Source organism: Capricornis sumatraensis, chromosome 10 (assembly GCF_032405125.1).
Source record: "Capricornis sumatraensis isolate serow.1 chromosome 10, serow.2, whole genome shotgun sequence".
In the NCBI taxonomy this organism is placed as follows: domain Eukaryota; kingdom Metazoa; phylum Chordata; class Mammalia; order Artiodactyla; family Bovidae; genus Capricornis; species Capricornis sumatraensis.
Window position 1 is genome coordinate 60,303,486 of NC_091078.1, and position 21,149 is coordinate 60,324,634.

At 44.2% G+C, this 21,149-nt stretch overlaps 1 protein-coding gene across 1 annotated transcript; it reads right to left on the minus strand.

The window, feature by feature from the left end:
• Positions 1–723: 723 nt before the first annotated feature.
• SEC22C (SEC22 homolog C, vesicle trafficking protein) lies at positions 724–19,307 on the minus strand. Its single transcript, XM_068983018.1, has 7 exons — positions 19,221–19,307; positions 12,657–12,865; positions 10,625–10,788; positions 8,113–8,292; positions 4,571–4,689; positions 3,087–3,152; positions 724–1,181 (listed from the first exon to the last, which is right to left on the minus strand). The coding sequence occupies exons 2-7, from the start codon at positions 12,836–12,838 to the stop codon at positions 981–983; spliced, it is 912 nt and encodes a 303-aa protein (XP_068839119.1). The 5' UTR covers positions 12,839–12,865; positions 19,221–19,307; the 3' UTR covers positions 724–980.
• Positions 19,308–21,149: the final 1,842 nt, after the last annotated feature.

The window sequence follows — 21,149 nt, forward strand, 5'->3', positions numbered from 1 at the left end:
AGGAGTAATTAATTTGTGAGAACAAGCACTCAGGGTCAAGTATTAAATGATGTGATTAAAATGCCCGGCACTCGGCTGCCGCATACAAAGCTGATGACAGCCGCCTCTCCCACCTGTAACTGCAAAGTGCCACCGTGTGAATGTGTGACCCACCTACTCTGGTTTGTGGTCAGCTGCAAGGAGTCCTGATACTCTCATTTCTGCTCGTGCTTACAAGTTTATGATCCAGCAGCAATGGTTGCTCAATTTTAAAAATATTCAGATATACCCTGCAAATAAATACAAAACACTTCTGTATCCCTACAGTCCCACTACCATGAAAGGTTATATATAAATTAAATAAATTCAGTTTTCTCAACCATTATCTCAGCTGCAGTTTGTTCTTAACCCTAAGTGAAGTTCAATTTATATCCAAAATATATTTAAATATTCTAAAGGTATCATATCAGACCTAAGTTATCAAAAATGTAAACAAAATTTCTCTATGTTATACCTATAAACCACTTTTTAAGTTAATTCACCCTGTGCTGACCCTCTTAAAAAAAAAACTCACCAAAGTCACATTTAGACTGAAAAGCTGATACAGATGTTTAAGCGGTTCCTTGGAGACAACTGCCAATTACTTAAAACTACTGATACTGAATCTAGTGGTTTATTGCATCACTCAACGTAAAAGACCAAAATCATTCCATGTTGGTCTTCCAGTAACACGCTTTCTGACTGGGCTCCCAGATTCTGCTGTCCAAAGTGCTGAACTGGAGATTCTGCAGTAACTCTCACACAAAACTGAGACCAGGTGTCCAGCAACTTCATGCTTCCCACTGCACCAGTGAAAAAAATCTTGGTTCTCAGGATCAGTCTGCTTTGGTTGGAAGGAACTTCGAGGATGGAAACTTGAGGTGAAGCCAAGAAGTAAAAGGGGAAACGCCGATGACCCTCAGAGGAAAATCAAAGGATCCGTCCATCCCATGGCCTCAGCCTCACACTCCACAGTCAGACTGCTTGTCCTGAAGCTGCCTCGTCAGTATCTGATGCGAAGACAGGAAAGCCACTCCTATGTGAAAGAGGATTTGCCAGAGGTTCCTCAGCCCATGCAGGTACACGTTGCCCAGGCAAATGAAGAGCAGCATCAGCACCACCTTCACAGTCCTGGCTGGACTATAGAACAGGTACAGATAACACTGAAATGACACCAGAAGAGGGAGGCCCATCAGAGATAACAAGTTGGCCAAGGACAGACGCCAGGCCCATTGATAGTACCCGCCCTGCAATGTCATTTCATACACGTTGGCTTAGTAAACTGAAATTTGTTACAGTGGAGCTTGGACTCACCGGATCCGTTGTTGTCAATTGGTGGATGAAAGTGGGGATTTGGAAGAGATACGAAAAGTGAAATAGAAGGTTACAGGAGGAATGAGAACACAGCCCTCTTGAAATAATTTAAGAAATACAGACAGACATGTCCAGGCTGTGCTGTACAGAAAGAAGAGATGTGGGTCAGGGGCAGACAGCCAGGCGGGGATACTCTAACAAGAGCAACTGGCCTCCAAAGGAACTTTTCCTTCGGGGGAGTCATAACAGGTGAGAAAGTTGGTGAGAGAAGCTGTGTTTTTACTATATTAGTTCTTCCTGAGTTACAACTACATAGGGGACCACTGTTCCCTAGACAGCCTCCCTATTACATCTTCAGAAGCATCTCTGACTCAGGGAAAGGTCTTCCAGAATGATGCTTCCTGTAGGGCTATCACACAGAAAGAGGACACTCTTGTTCTGCAAAAGGTGGAAATCATTTTTTGTTTCAATGTTTCAAAAAAAAAATGGCACATTCTGAAACCACAGGGCAGTCTAACAAAAGCTCACAGTGAAGTGGGAGGGAGAGTTCCCCATCGAAAGAGCTAATCAAGTAAGACCACAGATGAGGGGATGAAGGTGGAACTGTAAGATCCCTGCAGCCCTGAAACGCAGGTCCAGGAAACTATTCTCGGCAACACCCGTGATCTTGGAGACTTGATTTTCCAAAGAATGAGTGTATTTTCAATCTTAGGTTGAAATTCTCTTTGCACAATCAGATAATTCATAAAAATAGGCCATCTAGGATGTACGCTGAAGAGAGAGCAAGTGCCCTGAGAAAAGAACTTTTAATTAAAAGAAGAAGAGGCTTAAATATGCAGAAAAGGTACTAAAATCCTAGACTTTGTAGAGGGTGAGGAAAGAGAGTCAGGTTTTTTATTAGAATTAACTCTGCTTAAAGGGGATTTAAGTCTTGCCTGGTGGCTCAGATGGTAAAGAATCTGCGTGCAATGCAGAAGACCCAGGTTTGATCCCTGGGTTGAGAAGATCATCTGTAGAAGGGAATGGATAACTCCAGTATCCTTGCCTGGAGAATTCCATGGACAGAGGAGCCTGGTGGGCTACAATCCATGGGGTTACAAAGAGTCAGACACGACCAAGCAACTAACACTGTCACTGCTACGTTTTCATAGGGGATTCAAAACCTCCTTCCTACTCCAGCCCTTAAGTACACAGCTTACCCAAAAATAACTTATAATCAAAGCACTCTAGTTAGTATTATAATTTTTGTTTCATTTCCTAAGGACAGATTTTACCCAGATGGTATTTCTATTAGAAACAATTTTTTTCCCAGTCCTGTGTCTGAAAAAAACAACATATATACCTAGGCATCAGTTCTGCAGAAAGACATTTCTGTACTTGGATGCCCAGCAATAAGCACAAGGCAGGGCTCTGCCTCACACTGGTCAGGCCCAACCCAATCCCCACTGCAGTCTCATCCCTCACTTCTTGGGAACCCAGTCCCAGTTTCTAGTTTCTGTCCTGCACTGTCAAAGTCCCTGAGACCTAGGGCAAATGACTTTCCCTGTCTGGGCCCAAAAGTCTTCTCTCTGTACAATGAGAGGACTGGACAGGATGGGTGGAAAGTTGTTCTGCTAAGGGCTGGGACTGTCCATGATGTGAACCAATGTCTTGGTGGAACAAAAGCAGGATCTGGAAATTCACTGATCGTTCCAACAGAGCAAAATAAGGTAATGGGTTTAACCCACTCACTAAAACATCAACATTTCACCCACCTGGAAAATGCAGGCTACAAAAGGAATCAGAAAAGCCAGAATATTTCCAATTTCTTCATGTGCAACCTAAGACAAATAAGAGGAACACAAGAAAAGGAATAGTTAGAGGGAATGAACACTGTGACATGAAGTGCATTACTCTGCATTGGGTCTGGTATAACCAACAGTACAAAATCCCCGCCTGGGTGAGAAACCAGCCCCTGTTCACGTATCAGACCAGGGGGTGACATAAAATCCTTCTGAATGGCCTGGACACACCAAGCACGTCCAGTTCCCATGCATGTGTGCTGAGCCCGCAACCTGGAATATCCCCACCCCCAGCCCCGCCAACCTCTCAAAATCCAACTCATCTGTCAGTACTAACTTTCCCCAGTTCCTCCCACCTCCTAGTGATGTCACCATACGCTGCTATGTGCCCTGAGGCACTACGTCTTGAGCAACGACCCCCTGTTCCAATGCATACAGACATTTGGTAACTATCTGCTTCTGAGTCATCATAAACAGTAAGAGTGGGAACCATAGCACGTGTTGGCCAAAGATGGGGTGTGGAAATAGCCAGCCACCACCCAGGGCCCAGGATGCTGCCATTCCCCAAACACCTTGGTCTCTGTAAGGCCCCTGAGATTCAACCTCAGCTGCACTTCAGATTTTAGCTACCATGTGCTTGAGTGTGACTCTGGCTTTTTTTCAAATTGAAGGATAGTTGATTTACAGTGTTGTGTTAATTTCTGCTATACAGCAAAGTGACTCAGTTACACACACACATATATTCTTTTTTATCTTCTTTTCCATTATGGTTTACCTCGGGAGATTGGATACAGTTCCCCGTTCTAAACAGTAGGATCTTGTCTATCCATTCTAAATGTAACAGTTAGCATCTACTTATCCCCAATTCTGTTTTTAAAGTTAACATCTATCTGTTCATGCTCATAATGGTTCCATGCTTGTTTTTAAGTGCTTGAAATACTTCAAAATTTAAAAATAATAAGTAAAAAGCATTAGAATAAAAAGCTGCTTTGAGATGAGCAGGCTGGCAAATCAACTTCATAGTGATACAGTTCTTTTGACAAAGACGCGGGAAGGCTGGTATCCATCTGAATGATATAAATCAGATTATGAGACAACTCTACCAGGGGAAAAAGGGCCTGAATCTTAAACTCTGAGAGTCAAACTTTGCCTTGGATGAACAATCCAGCCCCTGCAGGGACTCTCAGTATCCCCAGGGCCACGGGGTGGCTGGCTGTCCTTGTAGCAAGTTGTCCATTTCTCACCAGTATTCCAGCAGCCCCTTTGGCTTCTCAGCAAAACAAATACAAAAGAGCAAGTTTCTTATTTGCTCAACTCACTATGAAGAATAAAACAAGAAGTAAGAATTTTACTTCAATTTTTAAAACATAGTAAATAATAACCTTATAAACAATATGCACCCATATCTGCTTCTTCCATTGCGTGTCTTTCGATTTAAACTGTACAGAAAAGGTTACCTGTAAAGAATGTTCTGCGAGGTGAATTCCGCGAATGAGGTTCAGGGCAGCACACATGATGTTGAGAATAAGGGAGAGGATGCCCAGGGCTGTCACTGGTTCCATTCGGAAACTAGGAGCTTCACAAGGAAGAAAAGGAGGTGTTTAGCGAAAACAATTTCTATATGAAAAAAAAAGTAAAAACATGAACTAGACCTCTGCTAATGAAAAAGTTCAATTAAACACACAATTGCAAACTTATTAATTTAAAAAGCAGCTGTAGTTAGAGTGGGAAAAGGCAAGGGATGAAGGACAGAAAGGATCTGGGAATTCAAGGTGAATTTCTTTGAGAAAGAGGCCCTTCTCTAAGCAAGGATAGATTTTCTTAAGTGCTTCATTTCCTTTCTATTTAAACCAGCAGTTCTCAGCCAGAGATGATAAGGCTCTTCAATCAATGTCTAGGGACATTTTGGGTTGTCCTCCCTGGGAACAGGTTGCTACAATGTACAGGACAGCTTCCATAACAAAGAATTTCCAGTACAAAATGTCAGTAGGGCTTAGGTTGAGCAATCCAGATTTAAAACTATTTATGGCTTTAGTTGTAAATTGGCTGTCAAACCCTAAAGCTTTTCTATTACACACTTCAACCATCAGCATGTAAAATGTTCCATTCTTTTTCTGGTAGGGACAATATTCAACGTCCTGTGTGCTTCTGGAGCAATTCATAGCAAATGCGATCTTTAAAATTTCAAAGTTATTGGGAAGAGGAGGGAAACATGTATTACTTCAGCTACAAGCTATTTCCAGAACTCTAATCAAGACAATATGATCATTCCCTCTTTAAAGATAACTGCTGAAACTGATTCTGGTTCACACCATTAAGCAGGGTCCCACCCATTCTCTTGCTGTGCTCCTTTTATTAATTTTATTTTTTCACGGTGCCACTCGGCATGTGGGATCCTAGTTCCCCGGCTAGGGGTGAACCCCCGGTCCCCAGCATTGGAACTGTGGAGTCTTAGCCACTGGACTACAAGGGAAGTCCTTGCTGTCCTCCTTTTAAATCATCCTTTTTTTGTCCTCACATTTCCCGCATATGCATACACACACACACAACAACAACAACAACAACCACCACCCAACTGAAGCCTACTGTTAGTGTGTTAGTTTAAACTATCAAAATTCCTCTCAGAACAGAGCTACCTGTTAAGACTCTAGACTTGGGACAATAGTGGGGGAGTCAAACCACAGTAAAACGCCCTAGAAAGATAGGCAAGTTGTCACCTTCTGCATTTGCTCCTCTTGTCTACGTGGTTAGAAAACAAAACATACATCACAAAGTGACCCTGCCTGCAGGTACAGCAAAGGAGAAGCTTGGGGTCTGATGCCCCAGTCGTCCTTCCATGAATGTTAAGTCCAATCCCAATGTAAATTACAACAACTGACTGAAGGGCATAAGAGTCAATCCAGGAACTCACTGGTTGAAATAGTTCAAATCAAAAACCAAAGTTAAGCCAAAAAATGCAAACATTTTAAAAACACCACTTTCAAAATTCAAGCAATGAGTTTAGCATAAAACTGTTAACAAAGTGACTAGACTGTTATAGTAGAGATGGTTCTATCTTCCAGGGAAGGATTATACTATTACAGAGTTCTTAGAATGCAAATATCCAAGTTGGTTTAACTGGATGTAACTGTAAACAAACAATACAAAAAAGCATGCTTTGCTATGTGCCAGGTATTGAATGCTTCATGTTGTTAGTGGCAGACTAAGTCACGGATGCCAGGGCACTGTGAATATGTTCATCAACACTTCATTCCTCAGACAAGGACTCAGAAATCCGAAGGGATAGAGAGATGTCTCTGGGTCCCACAGAGAACCCAAAAGTGAGAGGTCCAGTAGGCCTGGTCCTGACCCCTGCCCACTCTCATCCCCACAGCCCTCCACTCCCTCCATCAAGGAGTGGGGGTTTCTTGGTGGAGATTTGCAATGTTTCACCATTGTAGTGATGAGATAAGGACTCACTGTTAAAGGAAAAAAGCAAAGAGAGAGAGAATGTACAAATCTGTACTATTCAACAAGTGACTTCCAGCAAAAGAGAATGAACATCTCCTTCAGTTCAGTTCAGTTGCTCAGTCATGTCTGACTCTGACCCCATGGACTACAGCACACAGGCTTCCTTGTCCATCACCAACTCCCGGAACTTGCTCATGTCCACCAACTCATGTCCATTAAGACAGTGATGCCGTCCAACCATCTCATCCTCTGTCGTCCCCTTCTCCTCCTGCCTTCATCTTTCCCAGCATTAGGGTCTTTTCTAATGAGTCAGCTCTTCACATCAGGTGGCCAAAGTATTGGAGCTTCAGCTTCAGCATCAGTCCTTCCAATAAATATTCAGGACTAATTTCCTTTAGGATGGACTGGCTTGATCTCCTTGCTGTCCAATGGACTCTCAAGAGTCTTCTCTAACACCACAGTTCAAAAGCATCAATTCTTTGGTGCTCAGCTTTCTTTATGGTCCTCTCACATCATATGTATGGTCTCTCACATCCATACATGACCACTGGAAAAACCACAGTTTTGACTATAACAGACCTTTGTCAGTAAAGTAATGTCTCTGCTTTTAAATATGCTGTCTAGGTTGGTCATAGCTTTTCTTCTAAGGAGCATGCAGCTTTTAATTTCATGGATGCAGTCACCATCTGCAGTGATTTTGGAGCCCAAGAAAATAAAGTCTGTCACTGTTTCCATTGTTTCCCCATCTATTTGCCATGAAGTGATGGGACCAGATGCCATGATCTTCATTTTTTGAATGTTGAGTTTTAAGCCAGCTTTTTCACTCTCCTCTTTCACTTTCATCAAGAGGCTCTTTAGTTCCTCTTTGCTTTCTGCTATAAGGATGGTATTATCTGCATATCTGAGGTTATTGATATTTCTCCCTGAAATCTTGACTCTGGCTTGTGCTTCATCCAGTCCGGCATTGTATATGATGTACTCTGCATAGAAGTTAAATAAGCAGGGTGACAATATACAGCCTTGACGTACTTCTTTCTCAATTTTGAACCAGTCTGTTGTTCCACGTCAGCTTCTAACTGCTGCTTCTTGACTTGCATACAGATTTCTCAGGAGGCAGGTAAGGTGGTCTGGTATTTCCATCTCTTTAAAAATTTTCCACAGTTGTTGTGATCCACACAGTCAAAGGCTTTAGCATAGTCAATGAGGCAGATGTTTTTCTGGAATTCTCTTGCTTTTTGTGTGATCCAACAATACTGTTTATATGTGCAGGGTTCACCCTGCTTAAGAAAACAACCTGCTAAGTCACTCTTCTAAATTTCATCAGAGGAGTTGCCTCCCTTCAGATCAACTTACTTGTCACAATGGTCAAGTTTCTTTCTTTTTTTTTAATAAAAGCCACCTGGAAACAATATCAGCCCATGTCTTTTCCCCACATATTTTATATACTGCCCCCCACCCAAACACCTTCCTAGTCGAACAATCAATGTCCATTTGAAATACACACTCTCACCTCATTTTCATCAATACCAGAGAGAAGCAGGCCACCTACCTGGCTCCAGGTGCATCAGTGTGTGTCCGTTCATCACCCCGTTAGCCACATCTGTGTCTTCCAGGGTGAGAACCACTGGCGGCTGGAACTTGAGTTCCTCCTGAATTTTTCCGAAGCTGCTGTCCATCTGGGTGGAACTTACATAGTTAAAATGCCACTTCACTTTCTGAATGACATTGTCTGTGAAAGGAGAGCAGTCCAAACTGAAAGTCATCACAATGGATGTTATAAGACAATAGGTACACAATGAAATTTGCATTTCTAAGCAAGCTAATAAGTTAGCCAGACTTTGAAGAGTGTCAACTACACATGAGGGTCGAATGATTTGTAGATATCAGGACTGGTCTCATCAGTCTCTCAAAGGAGAATAATTAAAATATGACAGTCTGTCCATTAGAACCTCAGTGGCAAGGGAATCAGGGGACAGACTTGAGTCTTAGCTCAGGCACAACTCATAGTACAATCCTTGGCCATTCCCAAAGGATTTCTAAGATTGCAAAATGGGGACAGTCATTCTTGACCTGATTATCTCAAGAAAAGGCATGTGAAAAAAAACTACAAATGAATGTGAATATGTTGTGCAAACCAGGATGGAAGGTATTGGTTTTAATTATTTTATTTACATTTAGTATTACTCCATCACCAACTTTTAATAAGTATTTGAGGTGAAGTTTCAAATATATTGACAAAACAAAATCATGTATAATTCTAATATCTGTGTGGGGTGTGTGTGCACGTGCTCAGTCATATCTGACTGTTTGTGACCCCATGGACTACAGCCTGCCAGGCTCCTCTGTCCATGAGATTCTCCAGGCACGAACACTGGAGTGTGCTGCCTCCAGGGGATCTTTTCAACTCAGGGATTGAACCTAGGTCTCTTGCATCTCCTGCATTGGCAGGTGGATTCTTTACCACTGAGCTACCTGGGAAGCTCTAATATCCACGTACTTTTACTTTCATCCTACTCTCACTCAATAATGAGCAAATGTGATGCCAGGAAGGGGGTCCTGTGAGACAAAGCCCACCACTTTCAAAGGAAGAGGCATGCAGAGATGAGAGGGCAGAGGAGAACACAGGTCTACCAGCTCCCAATCAAATGACAGCCAAGGGATGCTGCAGCTATGGTCTACTTGGGGACACAGAAGAAGTGGGGCTGACAGTGGCAGTCCTCACAGGGAGACTCAAGAGGAACTGTGGTCTATGTCACAGGCCTACCAGGTGCAGGCTGGAGTACCAGGCAGGTTCCCAGCACCTCTGGGTGACACCAAAAGACAGTGCTGGCCCTATTACTGATGGACTGGCCACAGGCCACACGAGGGGGTGTGAGCAGTAGCTGCCAGAAAGCCTAAGTGGCCACACTTCCAGGTGCCAGCCCTGCACCTGACCCTGAGGACCAAATGCGGTCAGCCCCTCGTTCAAGAGCATCACGGGGACCATGGCAGGTTACACTGAGACTGGAGAACCCCCCAACTCCCACCTCCACTCCTCTTCTCCCCCTCAAAAATGACCTGAATCACACCTGACAGAAACAGGGCCTATGCTATCACAGCTGCTGTGTTCCAGACCCTTGAGCCTCCACAGGGCCTCTCTGGCAGAGCCTAGAAAAGTAGTCTTGTCTTCCAGAGCTGTGCTTCTCAAACCTCTGCATGAGGACCAGTGTTTCCTTATTTCCAAATGGTTGCATACAGACACTTGGATAAAATACAATTGAAAATGTCACAGGAATGTCCAAGTACCGTAAGAATGTCTAACCTTTTCTTGGCACTCCCTGCACGTGCCTCGCGCTGGAAGCACAGGTCCCCGACCACCCTTGCGCAGCGCTGCTCTAGAGCAGGGGTCAGCACAGACAGAGTGCCAGACAGACAACGTTTTAAGCTCACAGGCCCCAGATGGCCCATCACAATAGCTTACCTCTGCCAGGGAAGGGCAAAAGCAGCCACAGACAACCTGTTAGTAATAGAGAAAGCGTGGCTATGTTCCCCTTTATTTACAAAAATAGACTCTCGGCCCGCCGTTTGCTGACCCCCTGCACCAGAATAAGATACAGGATTCACCCTCTTCCACCCTGCTCCAGGCTCTGGAGAGGTAAAAAGCCAGAGTGTTGGACCTGGCTCCAAGTTTGCAGGCCCCTTTCATTGCTGTGAAATTTCACGAAAGTGCAGTGAAGTCGCTCAGTCGTGTCCGACTCTTTGCGGTCCCATGGACTGTAGTCTACCAGGCTTCTCTGTCCATGGGATTTTCCAGGCAAGAATACTGGAGTGGGTTGCCATTTCCTTCTCCAGGGGATCTTCCTGACCCAGGGATCAAACCCAGGTCTCTTGCATTGCAGGCACTTTACCCTCTGAGCCACCAGGGAAGCCCCCTGAAATTTCATGGCATGGGGCTATTCTTCATTGACATGGTCCTGAACCTCCAGTGGTTTTCCCTGATGGTCAAAGCGAAACTCAAACTGGCAATTCTACACATACAATGCTGCAAGAGAGAACAACAGCTAAGAAAGGGCATTACAAACCAAATTCAAGAAAGGCATACGGCCTGGAGGCGAGGCCCACGCAGGTGGTGTCATACGAAGCTGTGAATTCCCACCACAGCGTCTCCAGGAAGCAGAAGGCCATGGCTGCTGGACACTGGAGGGAGCAGATAGCCATGCAGGCCACGTCCCTCGAAGAAGAGAAGCTGGAAAGAAAGGGACTACGTCACCAGGGAACGGACCCACATATTCACATCCTGCGCCCAGCCATCACCTTGCCTCCACTCTGGATTTGCTGGGCCTTGAACAGTCTGGAGCTGTCTGTTGCATACATATCGTCTCTTCAGGTGGACCTGCCTGGGACTGTGCCTTTCTTACACTTCCTCGAAAACGTATAGCAGCATTTGCCACTGACAAGGTGTGATTACTCTAACTTGCCTGTGTCCATGCTAAGTTGCTCGGTCATGTCCGACTTTTTGTGACCCCTTAGACTCTAGACTGTCAGGCTCCTCCGTCCATGGAATTCTCCAGGCAAGAATGCTGGAGTGCATTGCCGTGCCCTCCTCCAGGGATCACTTTAACTTACTGATCATTAAACAAGCTATGGGACTGCTCACCTATAAGAAAAAAAATGTCTCAGTTTCCTCTGTGAAAATAATGCTGAATACTTAAGTTAAAAGACAAAGGAGTAAACACTGCATATTCTACTTTTCAAATAATGACTGAATTGCCCAGAATTTCATTTGAAGTCATAGGTTTTTGCTTTTTTAACTGAGAAAAGGTTTCCTCTTTGAGGTACAGCACAAAATGTGGATAGAATGTGAGATTATTCCAGCCTAACGAGGACGGGACCCCTAAGGAAGGAGGTTTCAGATACCCAGAGAAGGGAGCGGCAGATACAGGCAGATGCAGCTTAGCGTTGGCTCCTGAGCACCTGAGCTCGGCCAACAGGTGACAGCTTCACATGCCTGCCATCTGGGTCCCTCTTCAGGCCACAACTCTTCTTGCCTGACAGCACCACCTAGTCTGGAGGCAGGCCTAGACTTTCCCTTTCGTTTTCCTGATTCTGAGACTGGACTACTCTAATGGATCCCACCTCATCGGGTGGATCAAAATTTTACTATTAAAGGGAGCAAAAAAGGACTTGGGAAGTGAAAACCTAAATTCTGGAAATGAGAGATGTAAAATCTGTAACAGGCCATTTTGAGATTTCAAAACCTGCCTTGCCCCTGATCCGTCCACAGGACATCTTTCATCTCTAAGCCCTAAAATAAGAAATGACACACAAGGAGCAGAACCTGACTCCTAGTTGGGCTGCACTCAAATCCTGGCTCTACCACCTTAGGTTAAAAAGTTGTTTAACCTCAGTTTCCTTCCCTGTAAAATAGGTCTAATACCATTATCTACCTCATAAGCCACCTACAGCACTTAGAATAGGGCCTAGACCACAGAAAACAGTATTAGTTCTTATGACCATGATTACTGTAACCACCTGATTCCTGCTTCCACTGGAGTACTGGCCTCACTGTATCATGCTCAGTGTCCTCTCACTTGACTTGGAGTTCCTTGAGAAGACGGACCTAACGATGCTCATTTTTCACTCCCTGCTCCTGTCATATAAAATTTTTTTTTTACTTTGAAATTTGTTTTAAAGGTAAAAAAAATTTAAAAAGCAAAAACTGAGGGCTAAGACTCCAAGTCAAGCCTTATTTTCTTGGCGTCCTCACTCTCATCCTTTTCTTGTCCTGACATTAATCCAGTATTTCCTCCCGACTTGCCTTTTCTCCACACCTGCACCCTAATGCAGAAAAAACTACCAAACTAAAAGCGTGAAGACCGGGTGACCCGGTGCTCGCAGTGCTCGTGGCCTCTCCGCTCACAGTGAGGTGGGAGTGAGGCAGCAAAGCTCGAGCGCCTTTGATTCTACTGTGGATACACACGACCTCGAACCGTTGTCTGACGTGAGACCTCCTCCTCCCTCATATGGTGTGATTAGCATACGGCCACCTCTGCACATGGTTCAGAGTGACCCAAATTGGGCTGATATTCTGGAACAGGGAACAGGCTTGCTTACTGGATGCTGAAGTCACATCCTTCTGCGGAACCTCGACCTGGATACTGGGCCAGTTGCAAGGCTAAAGTCTTGAGGCGTCTCCTGCATTCCAGGAAGTCTTGGCTGTGGTAGAAATCAGTGGAGGCCGAGAGGGGCAGTCCATCCCTCACCCTTACCACGCAGGCAAAAAGGATCAAGGACATGGTCCGCAAGAGAAGTCATGAGGACACCTGAGGAAGGAAGGTCACCTTGTTACTGAGGGCCCAGCAATGAGCTGCCAGCACCCCGCCCTGGAAATGTTCACTCTGGGTTGTCTCACCCTCACTTCTACCATAAACGCAAATGTGGCTTTTATTATAATTTCCCTGCCCTCTGTTGCTAGATCACTCCCAACTGTCGTCCCTCCATTAGCCTCCCTGTCTCATCTTCACTTGAAATCCTCCTTTTCCTTCTCTCTAATGAATGTCTCCATTTCCAGAGTTAAACCAACTGGGATGAGGGAATGGAGATGTGAGGAAGCAGGCCAAAAGAGAGCCACAGCAGTGACAGTGAGGAACAGGACACAGGCCGCAGGACGGCCCCAAAGGGACAGGAAGAGCCTGACACTGATACAGCAGGGACGGGGTCCAGGGAGCTGCGCATTTCAGGTCCTCCATGGAGGTAAGTGCTGAGTGGTTCACTTGCCATAGCCTCACCTGCAGTGGAGGGGTTCTGCACATTTAACCTAAAGCTGGTGGCAAGGAAGGCAGAAGGCAAAAAGAAAACAGAGAGGATAGCGTGTCCTCCCGAATTTCTGCACGTCTGACACTGAGCCAATCTTCAGAATGATGACAGTTCCTCCAGATGGCTAAAGTAAGTCATTTAGCAAATGGTACTACAGTAAGATACTAAATATTTAGCCATGATAGGTGAGCACCATTAAGAAACACTAGGAAACAGATTTGGAGGCCTCACGGTGCCTGAGGCAAACTGGAACCAGGTGCTTCTCAGGGTGGAAACAGCCCTGGACCAGCCCTGGACCCCCATCTGCGACTTCTGCGGACTTCTGTGTTCGCACGGGGCGTCAGCTCACACCTGCATGCGGCTGCAACCAGGGATTAGGGGGGTGGCTCTATCAGCTTTCATGTATCTTTCCATGCATCCACACATCCTGTTTCACAGACCCTGTTGTCAGGTTCTCTACCTGGATAGGATATTAGCAGGTGTGTGCACTGCTAAAGAACACTGGGGATGTAAGCTGGCACCTCAATTCCCATGAGCAGTAGGAAACAGGAGCCCCAGGATGCACGCTACTCTTTTCACCTCTGTGGCTCCGTGCATTCTTCACCTGAGTTCACACTCCTCATATCTCCCCACATCCAAAGCCACACCAAGGACTGTCTCCAATACACCCTCCTAGAAGTACTTTTACCTCTCTCTACATTCGCAGAGAAACTACGTCTTTGTTTCCTATGTTACTGACTTACCATTTCTACTACCAACAGTAAGTTCTAAGAATAAAGGCCATCTCTGTAATGGATGAATGGATAATTAATCCCAGTTTAAACAGGAAGAAACGGCAGTAGTATAAAAATAAGAGAAGGCTAAAGGCTTCCCCAGTGCCTCAGATGGTAAAGAATATGCCTGCAATGCAGGAGACAGGGGTTCAATCCCCAGGCCGGGAAAATCCCCTAGAGAAGTGAACGGCAACCCACTCCAAGAGTATTCTTGCCTGGGAAATCCCATGGACAGAGGAGTCTGGTGGGTTACAGTCTGTGGGGACACACAGGAGTCAGACATGAGTTACCAACTAATCAACAACAACTACAAAATAAAAATTAGTCTACCAGGCAACAGACCATACATAGCCCATTTCTCCTATCTCCTCAGACTTTCCATTGAGGGGTAAAAATGTTAAAAATCTAAGGAACTAGGAAAGGAAGAAATAAGCAAGAAATAAAATGACTCCTATCTGCAGATGACATAATTGTCTACATGGAAGATCCCTGAGAACCTACAAGAAAACAAAAACCAAAAAACCTCCTTAAATGAAGGAGGAGTTCAACAAGGTTTCAGAATATAAGATCAACATACAAAAATCAATTCTTTTTCTACGTACCAGCAATGGATGCATAGAAACAAAAATTAAAAATACCATTTATCATCATCCCCCAAATGATCTCAATAAAGCTATACTTTTCTTAATGCAATGTTAGTTGCTCAGATGTGTCCGACTGTTTGTGATCCCATGGACTGTAGCCCAGCAGGCTCCACTATCCATGGGATTTCCCAGGCAAGAATACTGGAGTGGGTTGCCATTCTCTTCTGCAGGGAATCTTCCTGACCCAGGGATCGAATCCAGGTCTCCTGCACTGCAGGCAGATTCTATACCAGATTCTATACCATCTGAGCCACCAGGGAAGCCCATTTTTAATGCAATACTTAGGTGCAAATCTAACAAAACATGTATGGGACTTGTATGCTGAAAACTACAAAACACTGCTGAAAGAAATCAAAGAGGTCCTAAGTAAGTGAGGAGATATACCATGTTATGAACTAGAAGACTCAACACAGTAAAGATCTCCCCCCAAAGTGATATACAGGTTCAATATAATTCCTATAAAAATATCAGCAAGATAGTTTATAGATATAAATAAGAATATTCTAAAATTTATATGGAAAGGCAAGGAAGCTAAAATAGCTAAAACAATTTTGAAAAAGAATAAAGGGGACCATACCTCACTATCCTATTTCAAGACTTGTTGTATAGCTACAGTAATCAAGACTGTGTGTTATTAGCAGAGGGATAGGTGCACAGGTCGGTGAAACAGAATACAGAACCCACAAATTAGACCTACACAAGAACAGTCAAATGATTTTGGCAATGGTACAAAAGCAATTAAATGGAAGAAGGACAGATTTCAACAAATGGTGCTGGAGCAATGACTATCTAAAGGGAAAGAAAGAGGGGGAAAGGGAGGTGTGAACGGACAGAAGGAAAACAAAAAAAGAGAATCTTGACCTAGTCTCACACCTTACATAAAAAGGAAATCAAAACAGATCATAAATTTAAATGTAAAAACTAAAAGTATAAAAGTAGAAGAAAACAAAGAGAACTTGTGGAAGGGTTCTCATGTATGAGACCAACAGCACAATCCAGAAAAGAAACTCCAATAAATTGGATTTCATCAAAGTTTAAAACTTTTGCACTGCCAAAAGCCATGTGAAGAGGATGAAAAGAAAAGCGAGAGAGTGGGGAAAATATTTTTAAACCACACATCTCCTAGAGGACGCTAGATATTTAGAATTTTTTTAAAGCACTCTCAAAAGTCAACAGTGATAAAACAAAAGATCCAGTTAGAAAATGGACAAAGCATATGAACAGACATTTCACCAGAGGATACAGAGATGACGAAAAAGAATATGAAAAGATATCTAGCATCTCTAGCTATTAAGGGAAATGCAACTTAAGATCACAGTGAGATAATATTACATATTGATTAGAACAGATAAAAAATTTTTAAGTGACAATTTTTAAGTGGCAAACGTGCACAGGAACAGGATCTCTCATATGCTGCTGAGAGGACTTTAACATAGTACAGTCACTCTGGAAAATAAGTTTGGCAAGGAATATAAGTTTGGCAGTTGTTTTTTTAAACTAACCATGCGATTATCATACAATCTATCAGTCATACTCTGTGCTATCTCTGCAAATTCCTGTAAGGATAACTGCTGTTGTTCAGTTGCATAGTCGTGTCTGACTCCTTGTGACCCCACGGACTGCAGCCAGGCCTCCCCATCCCTCACTGTCTCCTGGAGTTTGCCCAAGTTCATGTCCACTCAATCAGTCAGTATAATTACTTTAACATAAAAATGGAAATAAGTATTAACTTAAAGTTTTTATATCCCTTACTTAAATTCAGCTCTTACTTGTTTTTTATGTTTAAATGTCATTTAAAAATGTCTCTTCTAGTAGAACAATATTCTTTTATGCTAATTAAATGTAATTCTGATGATTTATGCATGAATATTGAAGGGTATGTTTTATATGGAGCAGCTCTGCAACTAAATAACATTTCCAAACTGGAAGGTACTATAATTTCTGAATTCATTAAAATAAAAGCTGCTTGCAGATAATCAGAATTCAGTTTATAAAAGGAAAGCAGTGGCATGAATCTGGAAAATCATGCCTCAGTTACAGAAAAAGTTATACAAGGACAAAGGCAGCTGAAGAGTGCTCACACAGACACACAAATCTGTCTTACTAGCTCCTTCTACAGGCCAAGGGACCCTATAACCTAGCACCATGCCTGGCACATATTAGGAAGCTCTCAATATAACTTTTAAACTATAAAACTTATCTAAAAACTAAGTTTCAGAACTAATAAAAAAGCTTTCCTACAATAAATCTCCACTTGGAAAAGAGAACGAGGTTTACATAAACGAAAAATTTTAAAAGAAACTGAAGTAGTAATCAAATATAGCACCCTAGTTACTATTAGAGTTTATAAAAATTATATTTTAATCTGCCTCTGCCATTTCCTAAATCGTTTTCTCAGCATCTATTTATAAACTGATCATGTCATCAATTGTCCCTATTCTACTGGCAAAAGGCTGTGCTTAGCTGGAGGGCAGCCTGGTTCCCACTGGTTTCTTTGGATCTCTGTATCCTTAACCCTCCTCCAAACCTCTACTACACTTCTCATCCTCTTTCCAAAGAGAGAAAGGGGAAAAGAAAAACAGCACTTAACAACCAGCCCTTACCAAACAGAAATTTAAATAAGCAAAACAAGTTTGACTTGGCACACATATATCCAAACACAAGGGTTCACCATAAGGCATTGCTCACATCTCAAAACCACAATACATAGGACAAAATAGAGAAAATTACATTTCCCTTACTGAAATCACCTTCAGCCACAGGACTTCAGAACTGGGCATACCTCATTTGTAGTTCAAGAGAGTGCTTTGGTTCTGCATTGCTTGGGGATGAGGTAGGGAGGAAGGTTACAGGTCTAGTTTGCCATTCCTTAGGAGCTAAGAAGAGTAGGGGATGGAATTTGATACCAACTAATTTTATATGCCAGGTTTCCCAGGTGGCTCAGTGGTAAAGAATCCACATGCCAACGCTGGAAACACAGGAGACATCTGCTGTTCAATCCCTGGATCGGGAAGATCCCCTGGAGAAGAAAATAGCAACCTACTCCAGTATTCTTACCTAAGAAATCCCACGGACAGGGAGCCTGGTGGGCTATAGTCCATGGGGTCACAAAGAGTTGGGCATGGCTGAGTGTGCGCGCACACACACACACACACACACACACAATATTATATGCCAGGCACTATGCTATGAATTTTTACACTGATGATGTTTAATGCTCATAACTATATATGAGGAGGGCATAATCCATACTGGACAGATGGGGAAATGGTAGTTCTAAAGCTCAAGCGGTAGAGCTAGTATTCCATCCCAAACTTCCTTACTCAGATACTGGAAAGCCTGTGATCTTTCCAGTACACTCTGTTTCTAAATCCAATCTTTGGGATTACAGCAACTCTATCTTGCTAAAACAGTTCCTTCCCCTGGAGCATTCATACTTAGAACGAAATCAGGGATCTGTTAATGAAAGAAGCCAAGACCTAGGATTACACTAGTTACAACTGCTCCTCACTCATTGTATTCCTTTGGATAAGTCACTTTTCCTCTCTGATCAGCAGTCATCTTTGGATGCCTTTGATCTCTGAGGCTCTTTCTAAGGATAAAAAGCTTTGGGACCCCAAAATGTTATCTGTGTTGTAAACACAAACTCTTAGAGCTATAACAACATTGCCTAAAATGTGTTTTCCAGGGCAAACCATTATGTCAATTTAATTCTATTTAGCAATAACAGGATTCAATGATTTACATTTTCATTTTGCTAAAATTATCTCTATCAGAATCAATTCCTTTCTTTGTACATTTAATGAAAATTGACCCTATCCACCGTCTGAATTTTATTTCTTTTCTGACCATGTCACAAATTTCACCAATTACTTTTCACCATTGGGAATATTCTTTTGTGGCTTTGATGTCTACAAACCTAATTAAGCACTGGAGTGCTTAATCCTTCTGGCACTGGAATCTAGATGTAATCCTATAACGGGCACATATGCTCATCACCTCCGACATCTGGTGTTCACAAAAGCTGGTCTACTAAACCCAGCATCTGGTAAACCAAGTCTTACAAGATCGGCACGCTAAGGGAAGTTTGTTATTAAAATACTCTGACGTGAGGTTCGTGGATAATTAAGTAAACAATCATCCCATCATTCGGACACACCCCGTCTCCTCCCACTGTGGGCAGCGCCCCACTGGCATCTAGCAACTGAGGGTTCCCACAGGCTCGCACCTTGGGTCGTCCTGGAGTCAGGAGAGCAGCTGGCGGCAGAAAGGGGAGCCGAGACTTCGGGAAGCCCCAAGAAGCCCCGGAGAGCTAAACCGGGCCAGAGGGCCGGACGGGCCGGGGTGGAGGGGGCTCCACTTCCAGGCCCGCCCTGCGCCACACCCGACCCCGCCTGCTCTCGGCTAACGGACCGCAGCGCCCGCCTCAGCCCGCCAGCCCTCACCTCGCCCCGACAGCGGCCTCCGGGAGTCGGCGGCCTCCCGCCGCGCCACCCTCTGCCTCCTCTGCAATCAGCCCACCCGGCAGACCTGTCCCGGGTCACACGCAGCCCAGGCACAGGTAGACGACCCTGCGCATGCGCGAGTCTTGAACCACAACATCCCCCCTGCCCCCGCTTATTCGCTGGTGCCGAGCAACACCCACACCCAAACTCACCAATCCTGGCGCGCCTCCACTGCCGGGTCCCGGAGGAGTCTTGAATGAAGGACTTCTTAAAGGGCTTCGACCCAAACGTAGATTGGGCATGGCTGGGGCGCGCCTTCCAACTTTCCTCGCGTCTCCCGGTTCTCACCCGCGTGGGTCTGAGGTCCAAGTATGTAATTCCCACGTCCGGAGGTGCGAAGAGGCTTCTCAGTTTAAGCTTAGTTTCTGCCGGGGTAGCGAAAGGTTCTGATGTGTGGAAGTAGGGAGGTTCCGCGTGACGACGCGACACTCCCGGGGCGTGGGTATGTGCTGGGCGAGAGGCCCGAGATAGTCAAACCAAAGATCACAGCCTGCTGCCAGCCTGGATGAGGTGCCAAAGTCCGGCCCCAAGGGACACACTCCAGTCTGGGGGGCGGACGTACTCACAGACTGGTGATTGATCAACTGAGGGGAGATGGGGAACGACTATTCACCCATTTATTCATTTAACAAATTGTAAGCGAACCAGACACTATGCCAGCAACTGCAGACAAAACGAGTAACTCCTGACACTAAAACTTATATTAAGAGGGGAGAGAAGACTGACAGCACCCATACTGCAATATACAACACATGTTTAAGTACAAACTGACCTATGTACTCATCGGAGAGGAGCACGGATTTTGAAAGGATTTACTGGGGCTTCTGGCCTGGATTTGGTGGTTTAGGGGGGCTTCCTTGACACTGGATGAGTAGTAGCTAACTAGGCAAAGGGAGGAAGAGTGCTTCAGACAGAGAGATGTATAAAGAACTCTGTGTGGACTATAGCAGGGCTCCTTGAAAGATGAAAACCAATCCTGGGTTGGGGAGTGGTGAGGGGAGGTGGGTGGGGAGTTGTTTAATAGGCACAGCCTTTCACTTGGGGAAAATGAAAAAGTTCTGGAAGTGGATAGTGGTGATGTTTGCACAACAAAGTAATGTACTATATATCACAGAACTGTACACTTAAAAATGGTGAAAATGGTAAGTTTTATGTTATGCACATTTTGCCACCAAAAAGGAAAATAAACTCAGAGTTTAGAGAGTAAAGAAGTAGAGTGAAAGCCACTAGAGAATAGAAGAGGTAAGATCATGTAAGATATTGGAGACCATAGTAGAATTTGGGACAGGTGAAAACTGATTGGATTTATATTTTGTAAAAACCACTTTGGCTGCTGACATTAAGGTCAAAATGGAGAAGGCTCTTGGAAACTGTGGTAGGGCCAGTTGGGAAGCCAATGCAGTTGTCTGGACAAGAGAAGATGAAGCTAGACTTTAGGCTGGAACAGTGTGAAGCAGAAGAGAACTGGGCAGTCTGCAAAGAAATGTAGAAGCAAAATCAATAGGACTTGGTGATGAATTGGATGTGAAAGGGTGACAAAGTAGCTTCAAGGATAACGCCATTTTCCACAAGTGATGCTTTGTGAAGTTTATATTCCCAGCCCTTGGCCCTGATTTCCAACCAAACAGCCAGCCACAAACTTCAACATCTCCATTAGAGGTCACCTCAAACTGCACACATCCAGAGCTGATTTATCACTTACCCTTAGCCCTCTGTGAAATGGGATAGAACCTCCTCCATGGGATGAATAAAGGAATTGTGGAGAGAGAGCCCAGCAAAGTAAATGAGCCTGCTCTGGATCAGGGTCACCACTCAGGGAAATGAAGCTCTAGAAGGCAGAATTGCCCAGATACCCTTTTTGAGGAGTAA